This window comes from Nanorana parkeri, unplaced genomic scaffold, assembly GCF_000935625.1.
Source record: "Nanorana parkeri isolate BGI_ZX_2015 unplaced genomic scaffold, ASM93562v1 scaffold236, whole genome shotgun sequence".
In the NCBI taxonomy this organism is placed as follows: domain Eukaryota; kingdom Metazoa; phylum Chordata; class Amphibia; order Anura; family Dicroglossidae; genus Nanorana; species Nanorana parkeri.
In genome coordinates this window covers 570,670-595,820 of record NW_017306504.1, presented here as the reverse complement: position 1 = coordinate 595,820, position 25,151 = coordinate 570,670, and the positions used below count along the sequence as shown (strand labels likewise).

At 41.0% G+C, this 25,151-nt stretch overlaps 1 protein-coding gene across 1 annotated transcript in view; it reads right to left on the bottom strand.

The window, feature by feature from the left end:
- Positions 1-206: 206 nt before the first annotated feature.
- The window catches only part of NTRK3 (neurotrophic receptor tyrosine kinase 3), a 588,664-nt gene continuing 563,719 nt past the window's right edge, over positions 207-25,151 (bottom strand). Inside the window, exons 16-17 of the mRNA XM_018556369.1 lie at positions 4,580-4,738; positions 207-421 (exon numbers count right to left, since the gene is read on the bottom strand). Of these exons, the coding sequence (XP_018411871.1) occupies positions 236-421; positions 4,580-4,738 (345 nt within the window). The 3' untranslated portion in view covers positions 207-235. The remainder of the gene's footprint in view (positions 422-4,579; positions 4,739-25,151) is intronic.

The following is a 25,151-nucleotide window of genomic DNA, read 5'->3' as shown; positions in this document are numbered from 1 at the left end:
TCTGTAACAGCAGAGTCTTCCAAAGTGGTTGTATTGGGGGAAGATGTAGACAAAAATTAATCTGCTTTTACAGATTTACTTCCGTGTTGTTATATGTTGCAGGCACTTAAGTTTTTTGTTTTTTATATTTTTTTCATTTTTCATTTTTTTAAATATGAAGACTTTTTTCTTGGAAAGGCAGGAATAAGGAAGGAAAGGGTAACTAGGGTCAGAAAAACTTCACAAATGGCCTTGGCTAGCCTAGGATGTCCAAGTAAATTGGAGAGGCCTTTCCTAGGGCTTGAAGAATCTTGTAAATTTCTTTGATGTTTAACCGCAGTTGAGGCTCTCTCTGCCAGCATCCCAGCATAATGTCATATACTTCCTTTAGGGCCACCCTTGGTCTTTCCAGCACACGTCCTTGTGTGATGCATTCAATAACCTGAAAGAATGCAGGAAATAGTTCAATATAAATGAGAAACAAAATGACAATATATTATGTAACAGCATGTCTATGGCATTAAGAAACAAAGAGATAAAAACAACTATTTTAAAATCAGATGACTAATCACTAGTTGGTAAAAATGAATTGAATGACTAGTGCTTGCTTTTTCTTCATATATAGGTGAATGCAGACAACATTTGCATCTATCAAATACACCTTCTATACTGAGGATACATCTGTGACCATATGTGCATTATTATTTTTTGACTAAACACTTTCTCTAACAGAGCATATGATGGCATATTAGCAAAGGATTTCTGTTGTAGAAAACCTGTTGCAGAGATACTTGTAGCTATGAAACAACAAATTATTGTAGTTATTGTTTTCATATTTTGTACAGTGAATAAAAATGACTTTACTATATAGTAACAGTCTGTGTTCCTTCACAATGTTAATAGTCTTTATAATAACAAGTCTGGGGTTATTTATGGCCACAGCCTCAGCCTTTACTGCTGTTTTTCAGTTGATGCTGTTCACTGGTCAAGAAGCATACTATAGATGTAATAGAACTGGACATCACTCTTGTTTGTTTTCTGGTCTGTAAAGTAAGGCTGTCAGTTTTTTTTGTACTGGCAGAAGTAGTTTAATGTTTAGGTGGGATGGAATTACATTAATTTCCCTTGTGTATAAATGTACAGCAAGTCTTATGACCACTAAATATTCAACTCACTGTCCATCAGAAAGCACTCCATCAGTTCACTTTTCTCTCTCTCTTTGTGTCTACTCATCTGCTTTGTCTATGCTGGTCTAACTTCTTGCAACATTATTGCTGTTTTATGAACTCTCAAATATCCACATCATTTTATTTAGCCATTATTTATTTTTCACAACAGTCAACTAAAATGCATATTTAAAGTGATATCAAAGTCAAAAGGTTTTTAAGTGGTTCAAATGCTGATTAAATCACTTACAATGGATGCTGCTCCTTGATGTTTAAACATTTTAGTTTTCTGCAGAATTACCTAGACCCCTGAGCCCTGGCTCTGATATCCTGTTTTAAAGTTGCTACTTTTCCTTTGAGGGTCCTATGGAGCCTCCCTTGTGTGTGCTAGTAAACTGTTGTTGTCTCCCAAATACACAGGGTCAGCAAGGCAAGCCACTTCCCTGCTCCCTGCTCCTTCTTCCTCCCTTCTCCCTCCCTCCTTCCTTCTCCCCACTACAAGCTAGTAGATGGGCAGCTGCAAGAGATTGCTCTTTCTTTTCTGTAATCTTTAATTGAGCATGAATTGCCAGGGAAGCAGCATTGAGAGAGCTTGAGCCAGTTGTTTTCAAGTATGAGAATTGCAAGTGCTTGGGAAAAGATTTTAAAAAATACTAGGTAATCTACTGTATATTTGATTGATCTTGTCTCATTATTGAAAAAAAGTTTAAGGGGTCTATTCACTAAGCTGCCAAAGGATCTAGCCGTAGCTTCGGCTGATCCTTCGGCTAGCTTCGGCCCCAGGACCCCTTCGGTTCAGGAGAACCGAGGGGGTGCTGTACGGGCTATTCACAATAGCTCCAGCCACTTGCACAGACAGATCAGTGTCCCTGGTTACCAGGTAACCAGGGACACTGATCTCCAGATAGCCCAACTCTCCCGGACGCCCCAGGAGTCTCCTGCTATTAGATAGCGGCTCCCGGTTGCCCGGGAGAGAAACACTTTCTCCGGGAAAGTTTTACTCTGCTCAATCAAGCAGAGTAAACCTTTCCCTGCTCTGTTGTATTTTTTTTTATCTGACATCGGAGCCGTTGGCTGCCGTCAGAATAAAAAAAAAACCATAGGAATGCGTAGCTACATTCCTATTGGCTATTGCAATTTGCAATAGCCAATAGCAAACTAGCTTTTGCACCCGCCCACTGCTGCTGTCAATCAGCAGAGGGGACCTGAAGTTCTCCATAAGGTCCCCTCTAGTGATTGACAGCAGCAGAGGGCGGGTACAATAGCTAGTTTGCTATTGCAAAGTGAAATAGCCACTAGGAATGTAGCTATGCATTCCTATGGTGTTTTTTTTTTTATTCTGACGGCAGCAGAACCGCCCTGCCATTAGAAAACAGTTGGGCGGAGATAGCTGTCACTGCTAGCTCTGCCCAATCATTTTCTATTTTATTTTTTCTACTTGTTTAACTGTTTTTCTATTCTGCTTGGTACCACAGAGGTACCAAGCAAAATAGCTGAGCTGAATGCCGCTTGGACCGAACAGCAGCGAGTAGCCTGCCAGATGTTCGGCTTAGCCGATCCAGATGTTGGATTGGCTGAGTCGAACTTCTTCTGCACTTCGGGTCGGCCGAACATGCTGGGCATGTTTGGCCGACCCGAAGCCAGCCAAAGCTACCCGATGTACAGCTGATTTCAGCCAATATACGGCTGGAATCAGCCGTACAAGCCTGAAGTGAATAGCCGAACAGCGTTCGGCTCACTTCGCTTCGGGTCGGTTAGTCACTCGGCTGCCTACAGCAGCTTAGTGAATAGACCCGTAAGAGTTTAATACTATGTTAACTCTATGCACACTGATTTTTTTTAGTGAATTTATAAAAACCGCAATATTAACCATATATCCAGCATTGTCCCCTACAGAATCTTCACTCCACTGTCAACCACTAGTCCTCTTCCAGGTTCAATGATGGCCCCCATCATTCAACCTACTTCCTTTGAGCCTAGGCTGTCATGGGCATACCATATGAAGACAAAAAGCGCCAGGAAAGACCACTCCACTGAAGGGTAAACAAATAAGAGTTCTACAGGTCGCTGCCCCACTTCTGCCAGGGAGACTGTAATATCTGAAGAGAAAACACAAACAAGGGGCGCCTTCCCTAGTATAGATACATTTTATTACAGTAAAGGCAAAGAATAGGAATTGTACTCACAAGAGTAGATAAACATAAGCCTTGAAAAGTAGAAGTTTTAACTCATACTGCAAACCAGGATCCTGATTATGTTTTATGTTTTAGGCTTATGTTTATCTACTCTTGTGCGTACCATTCCTATTCTTTGCCTTTACTTTAATAAAATGTATCTACATTAGGGAAGGCGCCCCTTGTTTGTGTTTTTTCTTGTCATGGACATACCCCTGTGGCTGCACCACCATGTTGACCAGAACAATAAAAGAACAGAGAGCAGGCTCACCTGGATGCAGCCCTTTCCTTTTCCAGAAACACACCAGACATTGCCTAAGACAGCTGAAGATGTCCAGTGTGTGTCTGCACCAAATACAAAACAGCAAGAATGGCAGCTGTTCGGATATGTTTTAAAGGCTAAAAGCGAAAGCTGCACATGGGCAGGTCAATATACAAAACCATACAAAAACAATGATGTGCCGTTAATGATGAAAAGGCTGCCTCCAAGTGAGTCTGCTCTCTTGTTGTTTGTTGCAATATATATCCCACAGCTGTAAACTCAGATAGTTTAGTATTAGGGACCATATTTATTACAAGAGTATGATGCAGCAGTGTGGCTTCCACATGTATTTAAAAATGTATTCAACAAAAGTTTCTGTTTTTAACTTGAGTAGTTGAAACAGATTAGTTAGGTTTTTACTTCTTAACTACCTTAGTTTGCTAGGGACTCCCTGTATATTATGTTGCATATTGGCCTCACCATGTGTACTTTTGCCATTTTGTCATGTTCACCCTGACCTTTAGTACAACACCACAGAGTAGGGCTGAAATTATTATATCAGCACCAATCTCGGCATTGTTGAATATCTCTGATTGATAAGGTTTAATAAAGAGGAAGAAGACCCAAAGTTGCCATGTGACCAGCCAGATAACCCCAGGAAAAACAGATATTGAAGTAATTTTTAAAGAACAGGTGTGGGAAGCAGGGGGAGGACAGGGTAAGACAATAGACATTTTATGAAATCATGGTTCTGCATTAAATAAACTGACAAAATAATATATAAATCAAATCAGTAGGATATGTGGCAAACTCTATATTTCTGAGGTGCAAGAATGCTGAACATCTCATTCAGAACTATAACACATCTAATTATAACTAAAATGTGTGAAATAATCCCTGCACAGTACAGAGAGGAAGCTATATTAGCCACATGAACCAAGCAGAATATTTCACCAAAATTAGTTAAGTGGCAAAGCAGTATCAATTAAAAGTTGTACCTCTGTGTTAGAGAGCTGGAACCAAGGTTGTTTTCCATATGTGAATATCTCCCAAAGAATAACTCCAAAACTCCACACATCACTCTCCGTGGTAAATTTTCTGTACATAATGCTTTCAGGTGGCATCCAGCGAATTGGCAGCATTGTATGGCCCCCCACCTGGAAAAAACATTATATTTATACATACCTTGGAATAGTAAAGTTTACACAACTCTCATAACTTGTGATAAATGATCAGAACTCATATCTTTATTTTTGCTGGTAATTTTGTTTTGGCAAACAAGATATATATTTAGGAACAACAACTTTATGGCCTAAAATACGTAGTTTTACTATTGGCTATTGCAAATTGAAATAGCCAATAGTAAGCTCCCAATGCTTTTGAATGGGAATTCGTCTTATCGCTCGTCGAGCCAGGAGCCCCCAGAGCGCCCGGGAGATTTTTAATTTTTTTTTTTACAGCAGCAGAGCCGCCGGACAATAGGAAACTATTGGGTGGAGCTAGCTGTCACTGCAGCTCTGCACAATCGTTTTCTATTAACTTTTTTCTACTTTTTTCACTCTTTTTCTGTTCTGCTCGGTGCCTCTGAGGGACCGAGCAGAACAGCCGAGCCAAATGCCGCTCGGCGGCATTCGGCTATTCTCTCACTGCTGTTCGGGATCTTTCAGAACTGCCCAAACAGAAGTGTGAAGCCTGCCGGAGGTTCGGCTCAGCCGATCCAGATGTTGGATCGGCTGAGTCGAACTCCTTCTGCACTTCGGGTCAGCCGAACATGCTGAGCATGTTCGGCTGATCCAAAGTCACACGAACCAAGCCGATGTACAGTTGATTTCAGCCGATGTACGGCTGAAATCAGCCGTACCAGCCTGAAGTGAATAGCCGAACAGTGTTCGGCTCACTTCACTTCTGATCGGTCATACACTCGGCTGCCCTCGGCAGCATAGTGAATAGACCCCATAGATTTGGCAACCAATAACTGCATGAAGCTGCACAATTTTTTGATCAGTCATAAGTCAGTGTTCTTATGAAGCTTAGATTATAGACTTTGCTTGTATTAGTTTTACCAGCTAATAGATAACTCAACAAAATAAAATAATTGTACTTTAGATATTATTGGGTTTTATTTTTCTGCAGTTATTCTTCTGGGGCTTATGAAAAGCTCTTGCAATCTGATCAGAAACACTCTGGAAGATTAATTTAGATTTTGCAACCCCCTAGAGGGCCAACGTGTTTTGTTGTTACATCATTTTACTGTTGTCCCCACCTAAACCAACATTCAGCCTAAAGTTCACCATCTCTATAAAGGTCTAAGTACACCACATTTACTATATTTCCCACAGCTTATGTAAGTGAATACGTGTGAACAGCTTCCAATAAATAAATCAGAATTAAACTTTGAGATGGTAGAGCTTGACACCGCACTGCAGATGTCAATTTCGAGTTTATCCTCACTGTGTAATGCATAGTATACAATCTAACACAGATTTCAAGAGTAACCAACTTGCTTGTAGCATGAGACAGATCTGTTATGTGAAAACAGCACTGTTTTAAAGAAATCTGTGCCAATGGTGTAAGCAGGAAGCAAAATGTTCAGAATTCCATCTTAAAGAAATAAGATTTACTGCACAACAATTTTGCCCAACGTAAAAACTACACTCTAGCCTATGGCATTGTACTAGGTTGAACAAATTGATCTTTCAGATGTGTAATATCATCTACAAAGTGGGAAATCTTCAGATAGTGTCTAAATGATACCTTGCCAGTTAAAAATTAAATTTGGTTGTCTTTCCTTGACCGACATTTTGTGGAGGCCTACAACTCTTTGGGGTTGATTTACTAACCTTATAAACACGCCACGAACAAGTATACACCTCTGTAGTGTGTTCCCTCCCAGCATGATCTATTGGTGGAATCTAGACACCTTTGTAGTGTGTACACACCCAGCAGGTGTTTTGTGCAAAGCCCTGCATAAATTGCAAGGGGATGTTGTGTAAATTAGCTCTACATTGTGTTGCTTGCGTTGATGAATGCAGGAATGTAAATGCATGAGCTAACCTTTTTTGTCTAAACTGTGAAGCAGCATTATATATGCATCATGTGCATGATTTTTCCATATATGGAATTAGTGGAAATATGCTTTTAGAGACTTTTTGGTTGATAAATAAGTTTTGCTGTGTAAAAATCACACGCACCTAGTGCGTGCGTGTGTTTAGGTTAGTAAATCACCCCCTTTATCTCATAAAACTAAACTGCCTACGGATACTCTTAGGGCCTTTAGCACTGTTATATCTAAAGAAGATAAAGACTTGTCTCTTTGCTTCAGTTATCACCCTATATCCCTATTAAATGTGGATCTGAAGCTTTTTACTAAGATTCTAGCAAACTGTTTGCTTCCACATATCCCTCCTCTCATCCACCTTGATCAGGTTGGTTTTACTCCACAACTTCAGGCCAGGGATAACATTATTAAAGCCCTGAACTTGATACATCATACCTCTTCTACATCATCCCCATGTCTTTTCCTTAGGAGTGACACAGAATAGGCGTTCGATAGAGTCAGCTGGTCTTTTCTGGATGCCGTCCTGCAGTACATTAAACTTGGTCATACGATGTTGGGTTGGTTCCGTGCTCTCTATTCCCATTCTACAACTCGAGTTAAAGTTAATGGGTTTCTTTCCAAACCATTCCAAATTGCTAATAGGACCCGTCAAGGTTGTCCCCTTTCCCCACTCCTCTTCATTCTCTGTTTCAAACCCTTTCTTTGCACCATTTGTAACAATTCAGATATCAAAGGTGTATGCATAGCTGACAGGGAATACAAGATCTCTGCTTATGTGGATTATTTACTCTTCTCGCCATCCTGTCCTGAGGTGTCCCTACCGATACTCTTGAGGGAGCTGAAGGTCTACGGGGGCCTGTCCAATTTACAGATTAACCCCCAGAAGTCGGAAGCTATGCCGGTAGCATTCTCTGCTGTAAGGGAAAAATGGTTGAGAGACAACTTCCCTTTTAAACAAACGACTACGGCCATTAAATATCTGGGTGTTTGGATACCTCATGCAATAGAAACTAACTTTAAACTAAACTTCCCTCCCCTACTCTCGCATGTACATTCCCTCCTGGAACAATGGAATATCGGCAAGTTTTCTTGATTCATCCGATGCAATATTCTCAAGATGACGATTCTCCACAAATGTATTTTTCTTTTAGATGCCTTACCTATACATGTCCCTTCTAAGTTCCTAAAATCCATACAATCAACATTTTCTAGATTTCTCTGGTCCAATAGTTGTTCTAGGGTGTGACTGCAGACACTTATGACTCCATGGTCTAGTGGAGGGATAGCTCTCCCGGATGTGGCTAAATACAAGTTAGCCTGCTATTTGACTAGGATGATCGATTGGAGCAGGCACGGCTCTTCCAAACTGTGGGTTCATTTGGAACAATCTTATTCTTCTTTTCCTTTACAAGGTCTTCCAGGGTGTTCAGTGGAGAAACTTGGTTCTTTTCCTTTGAAAAATCACCCTCTCATAGGGGTCACTCTAAAGCTCTGTAGTACTGCCTTGAGGACCCTTTCTTTGACTGCACTCCCTTCCCCCCTAAACCCGATTCTGTAAAATACAGAGTTTACTCCAGGTATACCGTGTGATTCTTTTACATATCCAAGATCGCAAGGCAAACTTAATGCCCTGCACTAGCGTAAGAATTCCTCTTGGCCTTCTATCCCTGAGCTGACGGCCTCTGAGGGTACTTTCCTTTTGTCCCTTTGGTCAGATTTACAATTACGCCACTTCTTATGCTCCCTTCACTCTCCATCTCAATGTTGTAGACCTTTATCTACATTTGAAAAACTTTGCTCTGAACCTGGTATACGGCATCACTCTCTATCTCCGACTTATGGCCTTTTGACCACACCTGCTGCTGATTTTTGCCCAAAATTAATTTCTCAATGGGAAAAAGATCTGGAGAGGTCCTTTTCCGTAGAGGAATTAATGAAGATTTTTTTACTGTCTTCGAAAATGCCAGTTTGTACGAGAATAAAAGAACTTAATTACAATGTACTTACGAGATGGTATTGCGCATCGATACAGATCCTCCAGTTTGACCCCTCATGCTCCAATAAATGCTGGAGATGTGAATTTGAGCGCGGTACTCTGTTTCACATTTTTTGGACTTAAATTGACTGCATTCTGGGATCAAGTACAAGTACAGGTTTCTCATCGATTCACTGACTACCCAGTAACCCGTGATCCCTCCTTTATCTTATTACACCATAACTCAATCCAGATTAAAACCGCAGATCAGTATTAAGACACTTGGTAAAGTCCTGCATTACGGCTTGTTGGAAACAGCCAGCCCCCCACCACCTCATTTCAGCGTGGCTACACAGAGTAAAAGAGATTAACCGTATTGAAGGCATGATCTGTTCCAGGTAGGATCATTATTTTATTGGAATTAATTTCTCTTCTGACGTGACAGGAACAACATGAGTTGGGCAGGAGACAGAAATGCCCTTTTTACCATAGCTACATATAAGGGGGCGACATGTGTCTATCGATTTATAATGCCAGCCAGTACTGTGGATGGAACAAGGTGAACCCACTGAGTAGTCTACCGCCCCCATCTTGGTACCATGCCTATCCGTGACCTAGCTCTGAACACATCCCCCCCTCTCCACTCTTTCCAATCCTTTCCCTAAATATCCACCCCCCTTTTTTTTTTACCTTTCCCCATCTGTTTTTATACTTCTGCCTCTCTTCATTTGTTTCCTTGCAACCTGGACCTTACCTTTCTATAGGTTAAACATTTACAAGCTGTAGGATTATTTGCCAAATGGAGGGAGCATTTTCGACTTAAAGGAGAACTATGGGGTTAAGTATTTTCCCCATAGTTCTCCTTAGGGTAACGGGAGGACAAAACTAGCAAACTAGCGTCCTCCTGTCACCCTAGGCTCAGTATACCATGAGCTGTAGCTCGCAGTATACTGAGATGCTGCAGTATACCGCAAGCTGCTGCTCGTGGTATACTGAGACACCTCAGCTGAAGCGGATCCCGACAATTGTGCCGGGATCCGCACAGCTGCGTGACTGACAGCTGGCTCTGCCTATCTAAAGGCAGAGCCAGCTGTACCCGCCCCCTCCCCCGTCCGTTCCGCCAGTCAGCACTGGCAGATCGGAGCGGGGAGGGGGGAATTCAGCCCCTCCCCTGTCACGGCAGAGAGCTGTGACAGGATCGAGAGGTGAGCAAACGCTGGTATGTGTTCGCTCACCTCCTGATCTACTGAGCCGGCCTGTGACAGTCTCATTGTCACAGGTCGGCTAGAACTATGAGGTGAGTGAAAAGCACTCGCCTCATAGTTCTCCTTTAAGAACTTAAGTCACAATAGATACCAATTAGGTTGAATGTACTTAATCTGTCTGTCCTGCTACCTTTTTGTTACTGTCTACTGTTTTATTTGTTTGTACTGAACCTCACTCTGTCAGTGAATACTTAAATAAAGAATTTGAAAAAAATAATTAAATGTGTTTGCAATAGTACAAATTCTAATCAAACATTTTTAAAGGTAAAAGGGCATGTGTATGTCTGTTCATTTAATTACCTACTTGAAGGGGCATATCTAGGATTGTTAAAGGCCTGGGGAACCCTTGGGCACCCTGAGGAGAGAAGCAGCAATTTAAAACAAGTTGTAGCAAATATTGAGTGTGGCCCAATTGTGCTAACAGTGGTAGGGACTTAAAGAGGTATGGTTAAATAAAACCTGCCTACTGTTTGCACAACATACACATACATATTGTCCTGCAAGCAAGAGTCTGACAGACTTAACTATAACTGACCTGGAAAGGAGAAACCATGTGGCACGTTCTGTGTGCCATGGCTTACAGTGAGTGTGGCTAAATTTCTCAGCATATTGGGCACAGCCTATAGGAAAATGGTTAAATATTTTCTAAGCCTACTTGCAATACACAAAGCACACATACTGTATGCCATTGTCCTTGTACCCCCAAAATACTTCTACTTTACCACAAGTTAAGAGTTTCAGAGACACACATAAACATAAAAAATTGTCTTAAAAAAACCCCCAGAAAAATGAACAAAGAGTTAACACTTACAGGGGTTATTTACAAAGCTGACGAAGGTACCCGATTGAATAACTGAGCCGTAGTGAAGTGAGCCAAACAATGTTCAGCTATTCACTAAAGCTCAGTACGGCTGATTTCAGCCATACATCGGCTGAAATCAACCATACATTGGCTGCCTTCGGCTGCACTTCAGTCAGTCGAACATGCTCTGAATGTTTGGCTGAGCCAAAGTGCAGAAGGACTTCAACTCAGCTGATCCAATATCTGGATCAGCTGAGCCGAAGCTCTGGCAGCTTACTTGCTGCTGTTCGCCTAGATTCTCACAGGGGCTGAATGGCAGTGACTGAGTAGCCGAATGCCGCTGAGCTGGGCTCGGCTATTTTGCTCGGTACCTCCGCGGTACCAAGCAAAATAGCAAATCAATGAAAATAGTTTTTAAAAATGTAAAAAAATGTTTTAATAATAATAATTTAAAAAAATAATTCAAATGTAAATACATTGAAAATTTAAAAATAAAGATTTTCTTTAAAACAAAAAAATCCCCCAAAAACAATTTGGTGGAGCTAGCAGTGACTACTAGCTCCGCCCAACTGTTTACTATTGGCCGGCACCTACTAGAGTCTTCTAGCAGGTCCCGGCCAATGAATAACAACTGTGTGTCAGGAGGAAGATGGGAGGGAGATCAGCATCTATGAGTATTACATCACTTCCACATTCAGCTGTCATTTATCTGGCTTCTATAGCCAGAGAAGAAGCTGGTGAAGCAGATTTCTGCTTCATCAGCTTCTTTGGGGGTCCCCAGGTGACATTAGGGGTCTCCACAAAGAGGACCCATCAGTGTGCCTGTGCTATCACATAGGGGGATTGTTAGCCCCCTATGTGAAAGCAATAACATTAAGTGTAAAAAAATTAAAGTCACATATAAAATAAGTAAGAAAAAAATCTCCAAAAATGTTTAAGTCACCCACCCCCACGTAGACGCACATATAAACGTCAACACGCGTCAGGTGTGCCAACCCACGAAAACGACAATTGCGCTACACAAGTTACATATCACTGTGAACATCAATCACTGATAACACTAAACTGATGAGCAGTAAAAGCTTTTAAAGCACCGCCTATGGCCAATTTTGGGTATTGTAGATGTTTTGAGGTTTCGCAGTCGTGTGCAATTTTAAGGCTTGATATGTTTGGTGTCTATTTACCTGACGTGACCCCATCTTTTATATTTTACCAACAAATTGGGTAATAATAAATGTTTCATAATATAATATGGGGAAACCGTTTTTTGTTTCAACGTTTTTGGTAATTTTTCCTTATTATATTAAAAAATAAAAACTCCAGTGGTGATTAAACACCACCAAAAGAAGACTCTATGTGTCCCCAAAAAATGGTATAAAATAAATTTCAGTACAGCGTTGCATGATGGAATAAATGTCAGTCAAAGTACTGCAGAGCTGAATACTGAAAAATGGCCTGACAGGAAGGGGGTTTACCACCTTGGTCAGCAAGTGGTTAAAAACATCCTCCCAGAAACAGTAAAGCAGTAAGGAGGTAGTTAATAAAGCTGGAAGCTACTTGCAACCAGAAACTATTTAGACAATGGTCACATGTATGTAATGTAGAGAAGTATGCACTTTTTTATGTACAACATAATGCAAAGAGTGCAGTGATCATCAGTATATCTCACAGTGCCCCATACATTTTTGATTATCAAAAGTAAAAGATGGCTGGTGTCTGTGGTTAACAGAAAGAAAAAATGGCCAGTATTGGTGGTCTGTGAGAGGAAAAATGTTCATTCAGCAACAGAGGAGGAAAAAATGGTGGTTAATGTAAAGAACAAATACCTGGTGGTCAGTGTCTGTGCCCCCCTTACATTGGTGGTCAGTTTCTATACCCCCTTACATTAATGATGTTTTTCTGTGGCCCCCATACATTGACAGGCAATGTCTGTGCCCCCACTCATTGGTGATCAGTGTCTGTGTCCCCTTGCATTGGTGGACAGTGCCTGTGTCCCTCTTTCATTAGCGGTTAGTACCGGTATCTGTGTCTTCATAACATTAGTGGTCAGTGTCTGTGTACCTTTATATTCATTGTCAGTGTCTGTGCCCCCTTAGATTGGTGGCCAGTGTCTGTACCCCCTTACATTTGTGGTCAGTTTCTGCACCCCCATACATTGGCATTCAGTGTGCTGTTTTCTTTCCCCCCTACATTGGTGGTCAGTGTCTTTGCTCCCCTTACATTGGTGGCCAGTGTCTGTGCCCTCCTTAGATTGGACGGCAGTCCCTATGCTCTTTTATGTTGATGGTCAGAGTCTGTGCCCCCTTACATTGGTGTTCAGAGTATATGTCCCCCCTTACATTGACAGGCAGTTTCTGTACCCCCTTACACTGATAGTCAGTGTATGTTCCCTCCTACATTGGTGGTACATGTCTGTGCCCCCCTTACATTAGTGGTATGCATCTTTGCCATCCTTACTTTGGGCAAAAGGGTAGATGGAAGTTTGAAAAAGGGGAACAGTGGGAGATATGCAGTATATGGGCCAGAAGAAAAGAGGTAAAGGTTATCCCTGGTCAGGAAGAGAAAGAGTAGGCTAGAACAGAGTCCAGCAATTTCAGCCTGGTGAGATCCAGAATCCTGTAGCTGAGGTGTGTGGGATTGTGGAGGGAACACATGAATATTCTTTACCCCTCTTTACCCCAACCTGTCCATCTATCTCCCACCTTGAATGCCTTTAGGTGATCCTCCTACTAATCACAAAGAAACTGGCTTCAAACTTTACTAAGCATAGAGATTGGGTCACAGGAGGTATATGTACCTGCTACTGATGTTAGTGTTGCAGTTCTGATTAATCTGCAGATATATCATACATTTGATGCATTTAAGGGTGTCATGACACGCAAATATCAGGACATAAATGACTCTCTCTATTAGCTGCCCCCCTCCCTGAAAATTGCTAGCTAAAAAAAAAAAATCAAAAATAAGCAGTCTCGTGAGGTTTGGGTCCTATTTCATTTGTATAGTGCCCTTATCATTTTATGTCTAGAAAGGAATACAGTAATAAGCAGCAGTCAGTTTAATAGTAGTTTAGCTATATGCTGTCATACACTGTTTTGTGTAGCTGATAGGCCTGATTTAATTATAGAACGAAATAATTGTATGCCCATTTTAGCACAGCTAGAGCTGGCCTTTGTTTTGTTTGTTTAATAACATATGCATTGTAAATATAAGTTATAAGTAACTATTAATGTAACCCAGGGGCTGTAATTAGTTCCCTCCTACGGTTTTGATCTTAAGACACCTCCATTAATTAAAACTTGAATATTTGTGGAGCTTGGTTTATTGGAAACATGCGTTTTATGAATAATATGTGTGCACTATAGCAGTATTAGACACTATTAATTGCATAGCTGTTAATATTAGCATTGCGGCTGTGGGCTCATTGTTCGGCACTTGTCTGAATATTTTTATGAGCTTTCTTTCTTTACTATATTGATAATAGTATACAATAATGGGCCAGGCACCACATGTTCACTCATTATTTGCCTACTGAAGCAAAGGCAAAGATTCAAGAGCTTGTTTGTTTAATGCGTTAGATGTTTGCATAGTGTGCCTAATTAAATACTTGAGATTTGCAAATATTCTGATACAAGGGGGATATCATAAAATTAGTCTTCATTGCTTGAAATTGAAGCATTAAAATAATGAGGTCTTGTTCTGATACTGTTATTTGCTTCGAGGAATTTTATACATTTGTGAAGCCTTTCATAGAGGTTCTGTGATAAAATGGCACAAATTGAATTTGGTATGCACTGCTGCACACAATAGGACTGCCTACTAGCATTCATAGGTTAATATTTGTTTTCATTTTCTGCAACAATAAACAAGCTGTAAAGTATAATATATTATCATTTTCTTCTTGTTTAGCTTCCAGATTTTTTTTTCTTGTTCCCAAAATCACATCTTCATTTGTCAACTTGTTCTTCTAACTCTGATTTTTCAACCTAAAATCAGAATAGTAGCCAAAGGATGTAATATTTATAGGGTCTATTCACAAAGCTGCCGAAGGATCTAGCCGTAGCTTCGGCCCATCCTTCAGCTAGCTTCGGCCCCAGGACCGCTTCGCTTCAGTAGAACCGAAGGCGTGCTGTATGTGCTATTCACAATAGCCCGTACAGCTCCCGAATGCGGCCGAGCGGCTCAGTCGAGCCGAACGCATATGCATCAGCTCGGCTGAGCCATGCTGAAAGCCAAAGCTGGCCAAGCGGCCGGCCGACGGCCTGCTTCTGACAGCTGGGCGGAGCCAGCCATGATCTTACAGCTGGCTCCGGCCACTTGCAGAGAGATCAGCGTCCCTGGTTACCTGCTAACTAGGGACACTGATCTCCAAACAGCTTACTCTCCCTAGCGTCCCAGGAGTCTCCTGCTCCCGGTCGCCAAGGAGAGAAACACTGCTGTTTCTTTTTTTCTTTATTCTGACATGGAGCGATGTCAGGGTAGAAAAAAAAAATTCCTATTGAAATGCATTGCTACATTACTATTGGCTATTTCAATTTGCAATAGCCAATAGTAAACTAACATTTTACCCGCCCTCTGCTGCAGTTCTCTATCATGTCCATCAGCAGAGGGCGGGTATAATGCTAGTTTTCTATTGGCTATTGCAAATTGAAATAGCCAATAGTAATGTAGCAATGCATTTCAATGGGAAACAATATATATATTTGTTTCTATTCTGACATCGCTCCGTGTCAGAATAAAGAAAAAAAAAGAAACAGCAGTGTTTCTCTCCTGGGCGGCCAGGAGCGGGAGGCTCCCAGAGCGCCCGGGAGAGTTTTTTTTTTCTTTTAACTCTTTTTCTGTTCTGCTCTGTTCTGCTCGTTTTCTATTTACTGTTTTTTAACTTTTTAAACTCTTTTTCTGTTCTGCTCGGTCCCTTTGAGGGACCGAGCAGAACAGCCGAGCCGAATACCGCTCAGCGGCATTCGGCTATTCACTCACTGCTGTTCGGCATCTATAAGAATAGACCAAACAGCAGTGAGTAGCCTGCCGGAGGGTCGGCTCAGCCGATCCAGATGTTGGATCGGCTGAGTCGAACTCCTTCTGCACTTCAGGACCCGAAGCCATGTGAAGCAAGCCGATGTACGGCTGAAATCAGCCATACCAGCCTGAAGTGAATAGCCGAACAGTGTTCGGCTCACTTCACTTGGGGTCGGTTGTTCACTCGGCTGCCCTCGGCAGCTTAGTGAATAGATCCCTATGTGTTAACAAACAAGCAGGTATATCCTATAATTTTTATAGTCTAACGTTTTGTGTTGGTTTACTATTTTTATAGATATCATGTATTGATGTACCGAGGGTCAATTATGTGATGTATGGACTACTATGTGATGTATGGTTAAACAGAAAAAAAAACCAATGGCTACATTGAAATAAAGAATGAGACAATCAATATGCAAGACAATCAAAAACATCAACACACACATTGATTATGTGAATGTAAATATTCTCATACAATTATGAATATTATCTTACTTCATAACTATTCATGAAATCAGGAGAGTTTTGTGGGTTTTATTAATCCACATCCCAATGCTTTCCTCTCATTCTGTTATACAATGTACAGTGGTTGTTCAACATTAACCCAATAACACACAAAAAGTAAATAGAAAAAAAAAAGCTGAGTATGTTTAGTGGGTGGAAAAGGTGCTTTTACAAATCAGAGGTACACAAAAATATGTCCTAAGTTACCCTTTTGGCATATATAATTGATTCCAATACTAGATTACATAAGATCTAGATCTACCATCCTACAGAATTACATGTTCCCCACAGCACAGAGGCACTAATGCCAGAATATGACTGTGGCATGGTGGTTGGTGGGACAGCAAAGAAAATGGCACCTTATGCTAAAAGATTCATGTATAATGACTGTATGGTGCATACATCAATAAAATAACACAATTTAACAGTATCTGAAATAAGAGGATAAGATTGCCTTTTCCACGTTAAGGGCTGATCCACACCATGCACAGTGCAATGCAATGCGCCACATGACAGGTGTGCCAGTGCTTTGAGCTACGATTAATTTAAATGACTCCCTAATGCACCTCCTAATGGGTGTACATTGCGGTGCATGGTACTGCAGTACCATACATTGCGGTGTGGTGAAAAAAGCACATATTGCTTTTTTCACTGCAATGCACGGTATTGCTGAACCACGGCTTGCGCTGCACTGCAATACACATTCGCTGGGAGTTGCATTGGGGGGCAAGTCAAATGAATGACAATGCCATGCACCAGCAAACCTAGCATATGGTGCATTGTGCCATGTTATAGCATGCAGTAAATGCATGGGTACCGTGCCTTTATCACAACACCATAGAATGAGCTGGTCCTCAAATGTATCTTATATAAACTATAGGTTCCTACATAGACTAAAGAGCCCAGCTCTATTAACTTTAGCAGCAATCACAAGAGTATCAAACATAATCACTTCCACTCTTCTGTCGCTGTCTCCTTGAATTCAAGGACAAATATGGATGTGGCTTAATCTTTCTACTAATTTCATCTGGGCAGTCAAGCCTGCTAAACCATAAAAATAGGCCTATCATTAAATTCAGCTGCAGCCAATATGGACGCTTTCTGCACTGAGAAACCTTCAAAGCGGTATATTTTCTGTTCATAATAAAGGAACACTAAATATGTCTCTCAGTAGCTGTGACCAATGGCTTTCATGAGAACCCCCCACCTCCTGAGCTTCTGTTTGATTGCAGTACATCATTTCATTAATAAGATTCTGCAATACGGAAAAGTTAAATACACACAAATGCTCTATGCTTGGATGATCTTTTCAAGTCAAAGATCATTTCAGTTTACTTAGATTCTCAGAACTCTATGCTAAATACCCAGAGTTATTTTATTTAATGGCTACACTTTGCAATGTGCATCATAGCAATTGCATACATAACGGCAAAGACTAATTGGCTGCATGCCACTTATTTTCCTGATAGAAGTACCCATAGTGATAGGATAGGTGAATCTAAAGTAAAAAGTCAGATAATTAGAAATTCACAGACAACCTAACAAGGTAATGTAATTAAATGGATTAATACACAGCTTTATTTAGTGTACAATAAAAGCTTTTTACAACCTGCAGGGAAAATGGCCAGAGAAAAGCAGGCACAGAATGCAAATCACATTTATAAAAGCTGAAGCACCAGGTTCATTTTGCAAAGATAGATAACCCCAAAGCATAAAAATAGTGGAGGCACATTCTTCAAATATATGTACAGTGCTTACTATCTATATATAGTAATAGTTACTTGCAGATATTTAATTAGCTAGTGCAGCGTACAATTACGATTTAAAAAGTACAGGAGACCATAGCGGTCAACTAGATTTCACCCTGACTGAGCTCTCTACAGGAAAATAAAATCTGATTGGATGATACAGGTGAAACTCGAATAATTAGAATATCGTGCAAAGTTCATTTATTTCACTAATGCAACTTAAAAGGTGAAACTAATATATGAGATAGACTCATTACATGCAAAGCAAGATAATTCAAGCCGTGATTTGTCATAATTGTGATGATTATGGCATACAGCTCATGAAAACCCCAAGAACCCCAAATCCACAACCTCAAAAAGTAGATTATTACATGCAATCAATAAAACAAGGATTGTACATAGAACAATATCAGACCTCTGAAAAGTACAAGCATGCATATGTACTCAGTACTTGGTTTGGGCCCCTTTTGCAGTACTTACTGCAATTACTTTTGCACGATATTCTAATTATTCGAGTTTCACCTGTATAACTGCATGCTGAACATAATGGCTTATCCAAACAAGCAAAGAACAAAAATGCAGTAACGACCGATATGAGTTAGGGTACTTTGTAGAACTGTTATATGCACTGACATTTTAAACCTTATATTCAGTCAAAACCTTTATTTTTGGATTGTATAGGATGTATGTGTGTGTGCGTGTGTTGGGGGGGGTAAAACCTCTGTTAAATTTGTATATCTGTCCCCATTGGGGGAATTTCCCCCAATTCTCATTCCAGCGACAGGGTTTAACAGACAAAGTTAGGGGGTATCTCTCCAATAGACAAATACAGCTTTTTTTTACCATAATGGTAATTGTCTTTCTGTCCTGATGACAACTCTCTACCTTATTTCTAGTCCTGGTGTTATCAAGAAAGCAAGTGAGGTAAAATCTCCCTAATGTCACATACAGTAAAAAAAAAAACCTGACTTATGTTCTAACCCTTCACTCAATATATAACTTGAAAATAACTTCAATTCAATATATTATGGGGTCTATTCACAAAGCTGCCGAGTAGAAAAAAAGACATTGGTGAAAGAAAAAAATTAAAAATTAAAAAAAGGCTTGCATTGGGGCTAATTGATTAGGCATGGCTTGTGTTTTTGTAAGTTGTAGACACAAATATGGTAAACAATGGCAGACGTTTTTTATACATTTTCTTAGTTTTATGCACACTTGATTAGCTGGGTTATTTTCAGTCAGTGTGAATATGGCCCAGAGCAGTGTTATAAATAGGCTAAACTGTAAAATGTAATATTTCCCATGGAAAAAAGACATTCAAATATCAATTTTGACCTTTAAAAATTGCCCCTTATGTGTATAGTGGAACCTGCAACATTCATCTACTGTACCACCTGCCACCATAAGGAGCTTAAAAAGGATGACCCTTTTTTGGGCTTCTTACTGTACTTCTTTCAGTAATAATGAGCTGTAACTGAATACTATTGCTCTCTTTTAGGTTTCAGGTAAATAAACCTACTTTCAATACAGCAGGGGGTTATGGGTAGGTACTCCCTGCATCCTGTGGGTAAGTGCCAAATTGAGGAAGTAGTATACTTCCTTATTAGATACTAGCCTAATAAGGACATATAATACTTTATAATACTTTATGATTAGTGAAGCAATATTGCAGGGGGTAGTTAGGGATTCCTGCTATTCAGGAAACCTTTCTTCTGTGCCCCTCTCTGTTCTAACTACACTTTGTTATTGGAGCTTGACTTTGCCAGACTTCATGGCTATGAACCACCAACTTTGCATTTGCAGGAGTATCTCACTAGTTTACATCAAAGAAAATATGCTTTGATGAAAGTGAGATACTCTCCCATGTTTAATATAGCCCCATAAATTGGTTTCTATGATGTTACCAATGATGACTGCCCGAGGCCACTTACTATGATGTACTAAAATTTCTGGGATTCCATGTCATATTGAAATTGAAAAAAACAATGTGTGCCATCCTACTGTCCTATGAGTGTACCCTTTTGGTTCCTGAAGCACTCTTTTTGGAAGGAAGATGGCATTTTGGCAGGGCTTAGCTCAAAAGTCAGGAACGTAAGGCCTCAGATCAAGTTTCTGTATTGTTTAACACACAATATTCTAATGTGGGAAAACAACAGTGCACTATCTCTATAATAAAACATGATGTTAATAAACATTTTATATAAAGGAAAAAATGTGTAAAAATGTATATTTATCACACTTAGAGGGTTATTCACTAAAGAGCAAAAGAATCCAGCTGTAGCATCGGCTGATCCTTCGACTTGCTTCGGCCACCTCTGCCATTCAGTTCAGTCAAACTGAAGGACTGCTGTATGGGCTATTCACAACAGCCGAGCGGCTCAGCCAAGCAGAGCTCATATGCTTTGACTCGGCAGAGCCGTAGTGACACCCGAAGCGTGGAGAAAGGTTTGCCGAAGCCGACCGATCTCCACGCAAATGACAGCTGGACAGAGCCAGCCGTGATCTCACAGCTTGCTCTGCCCAGTTGTAATGACAGATCAGTGTCTCCAAATGACCTGGGGATGCTGATCTGCCATTAAAAAATAACAACTGGGCGGGGATGGCAGTGAAGTCATGGCTGGCTCCTCCCAGTTGTTATTCATTGGCTGGGTCCTGCTAGAAGACTCTGGCAGGTGCTGGCCAATAGGAAACAGTTGGGTGGAGCTAGCTCTCAATTGTATTTTCCTTTGATGGGGATCTGTCAGTGGCTTTTATTTATTTTTTAATTTTCCTATTTTTTAAACATTTTTTAAAATCATTTTTCCATTTTTTCATTATTTTTACTTATGTTTTACTCTGCTTGGTACCTCTGTGGCATTCGGCTAAAAGTTTAAAAAATGTGATATTGATTTGTGCAGAAAACGTGTTTCTGCAAACAACTTAAGTGTTAATTCCCAAGTGAGACAATCATCCTACGCCAAAAGATAAGCCAAACTCACCAGATGAAGATTACTTTTTAATTATAGATGGTCAATAGCGTTTAAATAGTGTAACATCCAAAACGGCCAATAGTAACCATCAGGGATACATCTCCAAATCCACGGGGAAATCAATGATTTCAAACCATAAACAAGCAGAGACCAAGGCAGATTCAATAGTGTAATACCATTTACTTAAGACCACATTAAAGGCAGGAAACTCACATGTCTCAAATTCACACAGCACTAAGAATACCATGTGCAATCATGACAGGTACTGCCATCTATACAGTCTTGGCTTATAGAACTAGCATGCAAATGGCCAACCGGGTATGGAACTCACAACATGTAGGACCAGTGAAAGTGATGTATTCTCTGTAGCCATGCCCTACGATATTCATCATTTTACTTCATCGGTGGCATGCTGCATTAATGGAACCCATTCACAGGAAATAGACCTGACATATATCTTGTTTTCTAGTGCAGACCACCAGAACATATGGCAGTAGTACACACTATTGCAAAGTACATTGGAGTGCTATTCAAAATGAATGAAGCCATATTGCAATGCTGTTGGTGTGTTAATGTGCGATGAATGAACGCATGGTTAAAAGGGAATTTTTCCATGCATTACCACAACACATGCAGTAAGTGTGAATGAGCCCTAAATGTGAGGAAGGAGAAAACCCCTATGGACCAGAGCAACTTTTACATTAATTATATGGGCATGTTTATTTGGCAATAGTTGTGTTATAACTTAAGATAATACAGTAACATATATGTCATTTTTATGACAAATAAGGTTTTCTTTTGCTGATATTATCTTGCAAAAATAATTGTAATATGATTTTGTTTTACCTTTGATCATTAATAGCTTTAAAAAAAATGTGTCACTGTAGATAAAAGGTATGAATTTTATTCTATAATTTGGCATTATAATATGATTCTGGCACAACGCATTACATTGCAAAGGTATTTGCAAATTAAATAAAGTTTTTTTTATAGTGCACATTTTTAAATCAACAAAAAATGAATGAAATAAATGTATAAAAACAAGAGAAAAATGTAAGGGCCCGTTCACACTGTTGTGGTTTGTTAATGCATGTGCATTGAGGCATTATATGCTATGCATTAACATACCCTGCAATTAGGCAGCCTATTCATTTGGATATACTGGCTAATGCACCAGATTACACCAAAAATGTGCATGTACTATTTTTGACAGTGTAATGTGCATTGTGGTAGTGTGAATGGGCCTAAAATATTAATGGTTAGGGTTAGGAAAATTATACTTGGGAAGGGAGAAGGATGAATGAGTTACATAGGGCTAATTGGTGTAATCTAAGGGTTAATAAGGGGTCATAGAGGAACAGTTTTTTTGTTAATGTATTTATTGTTTTGCCTGTCAGGTTACTTTAACCCCTCATTCATTGCACCTACATATTATATACCGTTTTTTTTTAAAGGACAAATGGGGTTTAAGTCGATGTGACATATGCATATAGAAATTCTGATTTTTTTTTCCCCTGAAATATATAAAAAAACAAAAATGGCAAAAACAAAATTTTCACAGTTTTGGCAATAATAATGTGTACATAATTAGTGTAGCTAACAGCAAGTAATTCATAATAAATTCTTATATTTGTCCTGATTTATGGGGTATATTATATGTCTGGGAGTTCAGTTTAATTTGGGAGTTATAGGTCACAAAATACAAGGAATTAAATACAATTATAGTGTGGAACAATTTAAGAATGTGGTATGTCTGTCTCCTATCTTTAAAAGGCTCCTCGGCGGGGGGCATGGCTGGCGCTCGAGCTGAATGGCCGCAAGTCAGTGAAGCTCTGAGCAACAGTCGTCTTCAAGGCACACAGAAATAGCATTTGGGGCTAGATCTTTCTGGATTTCCCCTCTACCTTCTCTCTAACCTGCAAGGAGATGAGTAAGAAGCGGCGGGGAGTCCGCCCCAAGAAGTTAACGGACTTCTTCTTCGTGGATTCGTGGATTTTACGAATCCTTCTTCGGACTGGACAAACGGCGGGCACAAGATGGCGCCGGGGCCTCGCCTCTGTCGTCGTCCGGGGGGTCGAGAGGTGGCTCGAGGAGCTCCCAAGCCGGCACTCAACCTTCTGCCAGGCACCCGGGAATACCATCCGCCATGCCTGATGGACGTACTCCCTTCCCTAATACATCCGGATCAGTCGGGCTTTATAAAAGGCCGGGGTGCTCCGGACGCCACCCGCAGAGTTATTAATCTAATTCATAACGTAGAACGTTCCAAGACGCCTTCTCTGCTCCTAACTTTGGATGCGGAGAAGGCGTTCGATAGAATTAATTGGCACTATCTGTCCCGGGTGCTACAAAAATTTGGATTCTCGGGCTGGATCCTGACGGCAATTTTGGCACTGTACTCCACCCCCGCTGCCCAGGTTTACACATCAGGAGCCCTGTCCGTTCCATTTACTATTTCAAATGGGACGCGACAGGGATGCCCCTTATCCCCCCTCATTTTTGACCTACTGATAGAACCCTTAGCCATGAGGGTTAGATCCCACCCTGACATCACGGGCATCATTCTAAACGACACCTCTCATGTGATTAGCCTGTTCGCAGACGATGTGCTTTTGGTACTTACAGACCCAGCGAAGTCGCTAACAGCGGTGACAGCTCTGCTGGAGGAATTTGGCAGAGTGTCCTATTATAAAGTTAATGCATCCAAGTCACATATTCTCGACCTGGGAATACACCCAGAGACGAGAAGGGCGCTGCAGTCCTCTCTTCCCTATATATGGAAGGAGGACGGTATATCTTACCTGGGTACTGTAATGACCCAAAAGTGCTCCTCTTTATTTGAGAGTAACTATCAGGCTTTCTTGGGAACTTTGCCAGGCTTGCTTAAATCCTTAGACAGACCCTTCCTGTCGTGGTCCGCCAGACTAGTGGTCTTTAAAATGATAGCCCTGCCCCGCCTGATGTACTTGTATAGAACACTCCCTATCCCCATCCCAGAGCGGTACTTTAAGAGTCTGCACAGGGCCCTTAACTTTTTCATTTGGCAGGGGAAGAGGCCAAGATGCTCCCGTGTTACTCTGACTAGACATAGGACGATGGGGGGTATGAGCTATCCTGACTTAAAGGACTATTACACGGCGGCGCTGCTAGACCAGCTGAAACCGTGGTTCCATCCACAGAGCCCTGCCCAGTGGCGGGAGGTTGAACGGGCACTAACCCCTGGGGCCACCTCATACTTTATGTATATGGCTCATGTGCTTCCTGCATCAATCCTGAAGACCCTTTCTCCCTGTATACAAGCCTCCAGCATGGCGTGGAAGACTTTGCTTCTTCCCCTACATTCCCCTGACTCGTTACGCACCATGCCCTTCCCGTTGGAGGCTCTTGGAGCTCTGGTCCCCTCATTATCTCTTCGGGCATGGACCTCTAGTGGGATTCAACATCTGCAAGATGTGTTAGTAGATGGCAAACTGCGACCCTTTTCTACCCTGTCTTCTGTGTACGGGCTCCCCTCTAGCTGTTTTCTCCAATACCTCCAAATTAAACATATAGTGCAGTCACACCCACATATAATATGCTCCATACCGTATGCGGCCTGGAGATTTTTCTTCGAGAACTCCCCTATAAAAGGGGGAATCTCGCTATTCTACTCCCTACTTTATAGCAAAACAACCTTTATCAAAATTAAACCCTTCGCAGGCTGGGAAACGGACCTTAAGAGTACCTTTTCTGAGAGTCAGTGGATGCAGGCCCTATCCTGTGCGCTTAAAACCACTAGATGTGTAGAAATGTGGGATGTACACTACAAGATATCACTACAATGGTACTATACGCCCTATAAGCTGGCCAGGATGTATACGAACACTTCCCCAATGTGTTGGAGGGATTGTGGGATGGTGGGCACCCTGTATCATATTATATGGGAATGCAAACACCTGCGGGAATTCTGGAGATCGACGTTCCACACCATAGAGGCCATTATAGAAACCCCGGTGGCCCAGACACCAGCCCTGGCGGTCCTTTCCCTGGGGATAGAATGCGTCCCAGCAACATTTAGACGATTAATAGTCCATATCTTACTAGCAGCTAGACTTACTATAGTTAGGAAGTGGAAGATGCCAACACCCCCATCTGTGGGTGAAACTCTCTCCATAGTGAAACTACACCATCATCACGAAAAACTCATAGCGTACAGGGAGGGATCTTTACCCAAATTTGATGAAAAATGGCGCC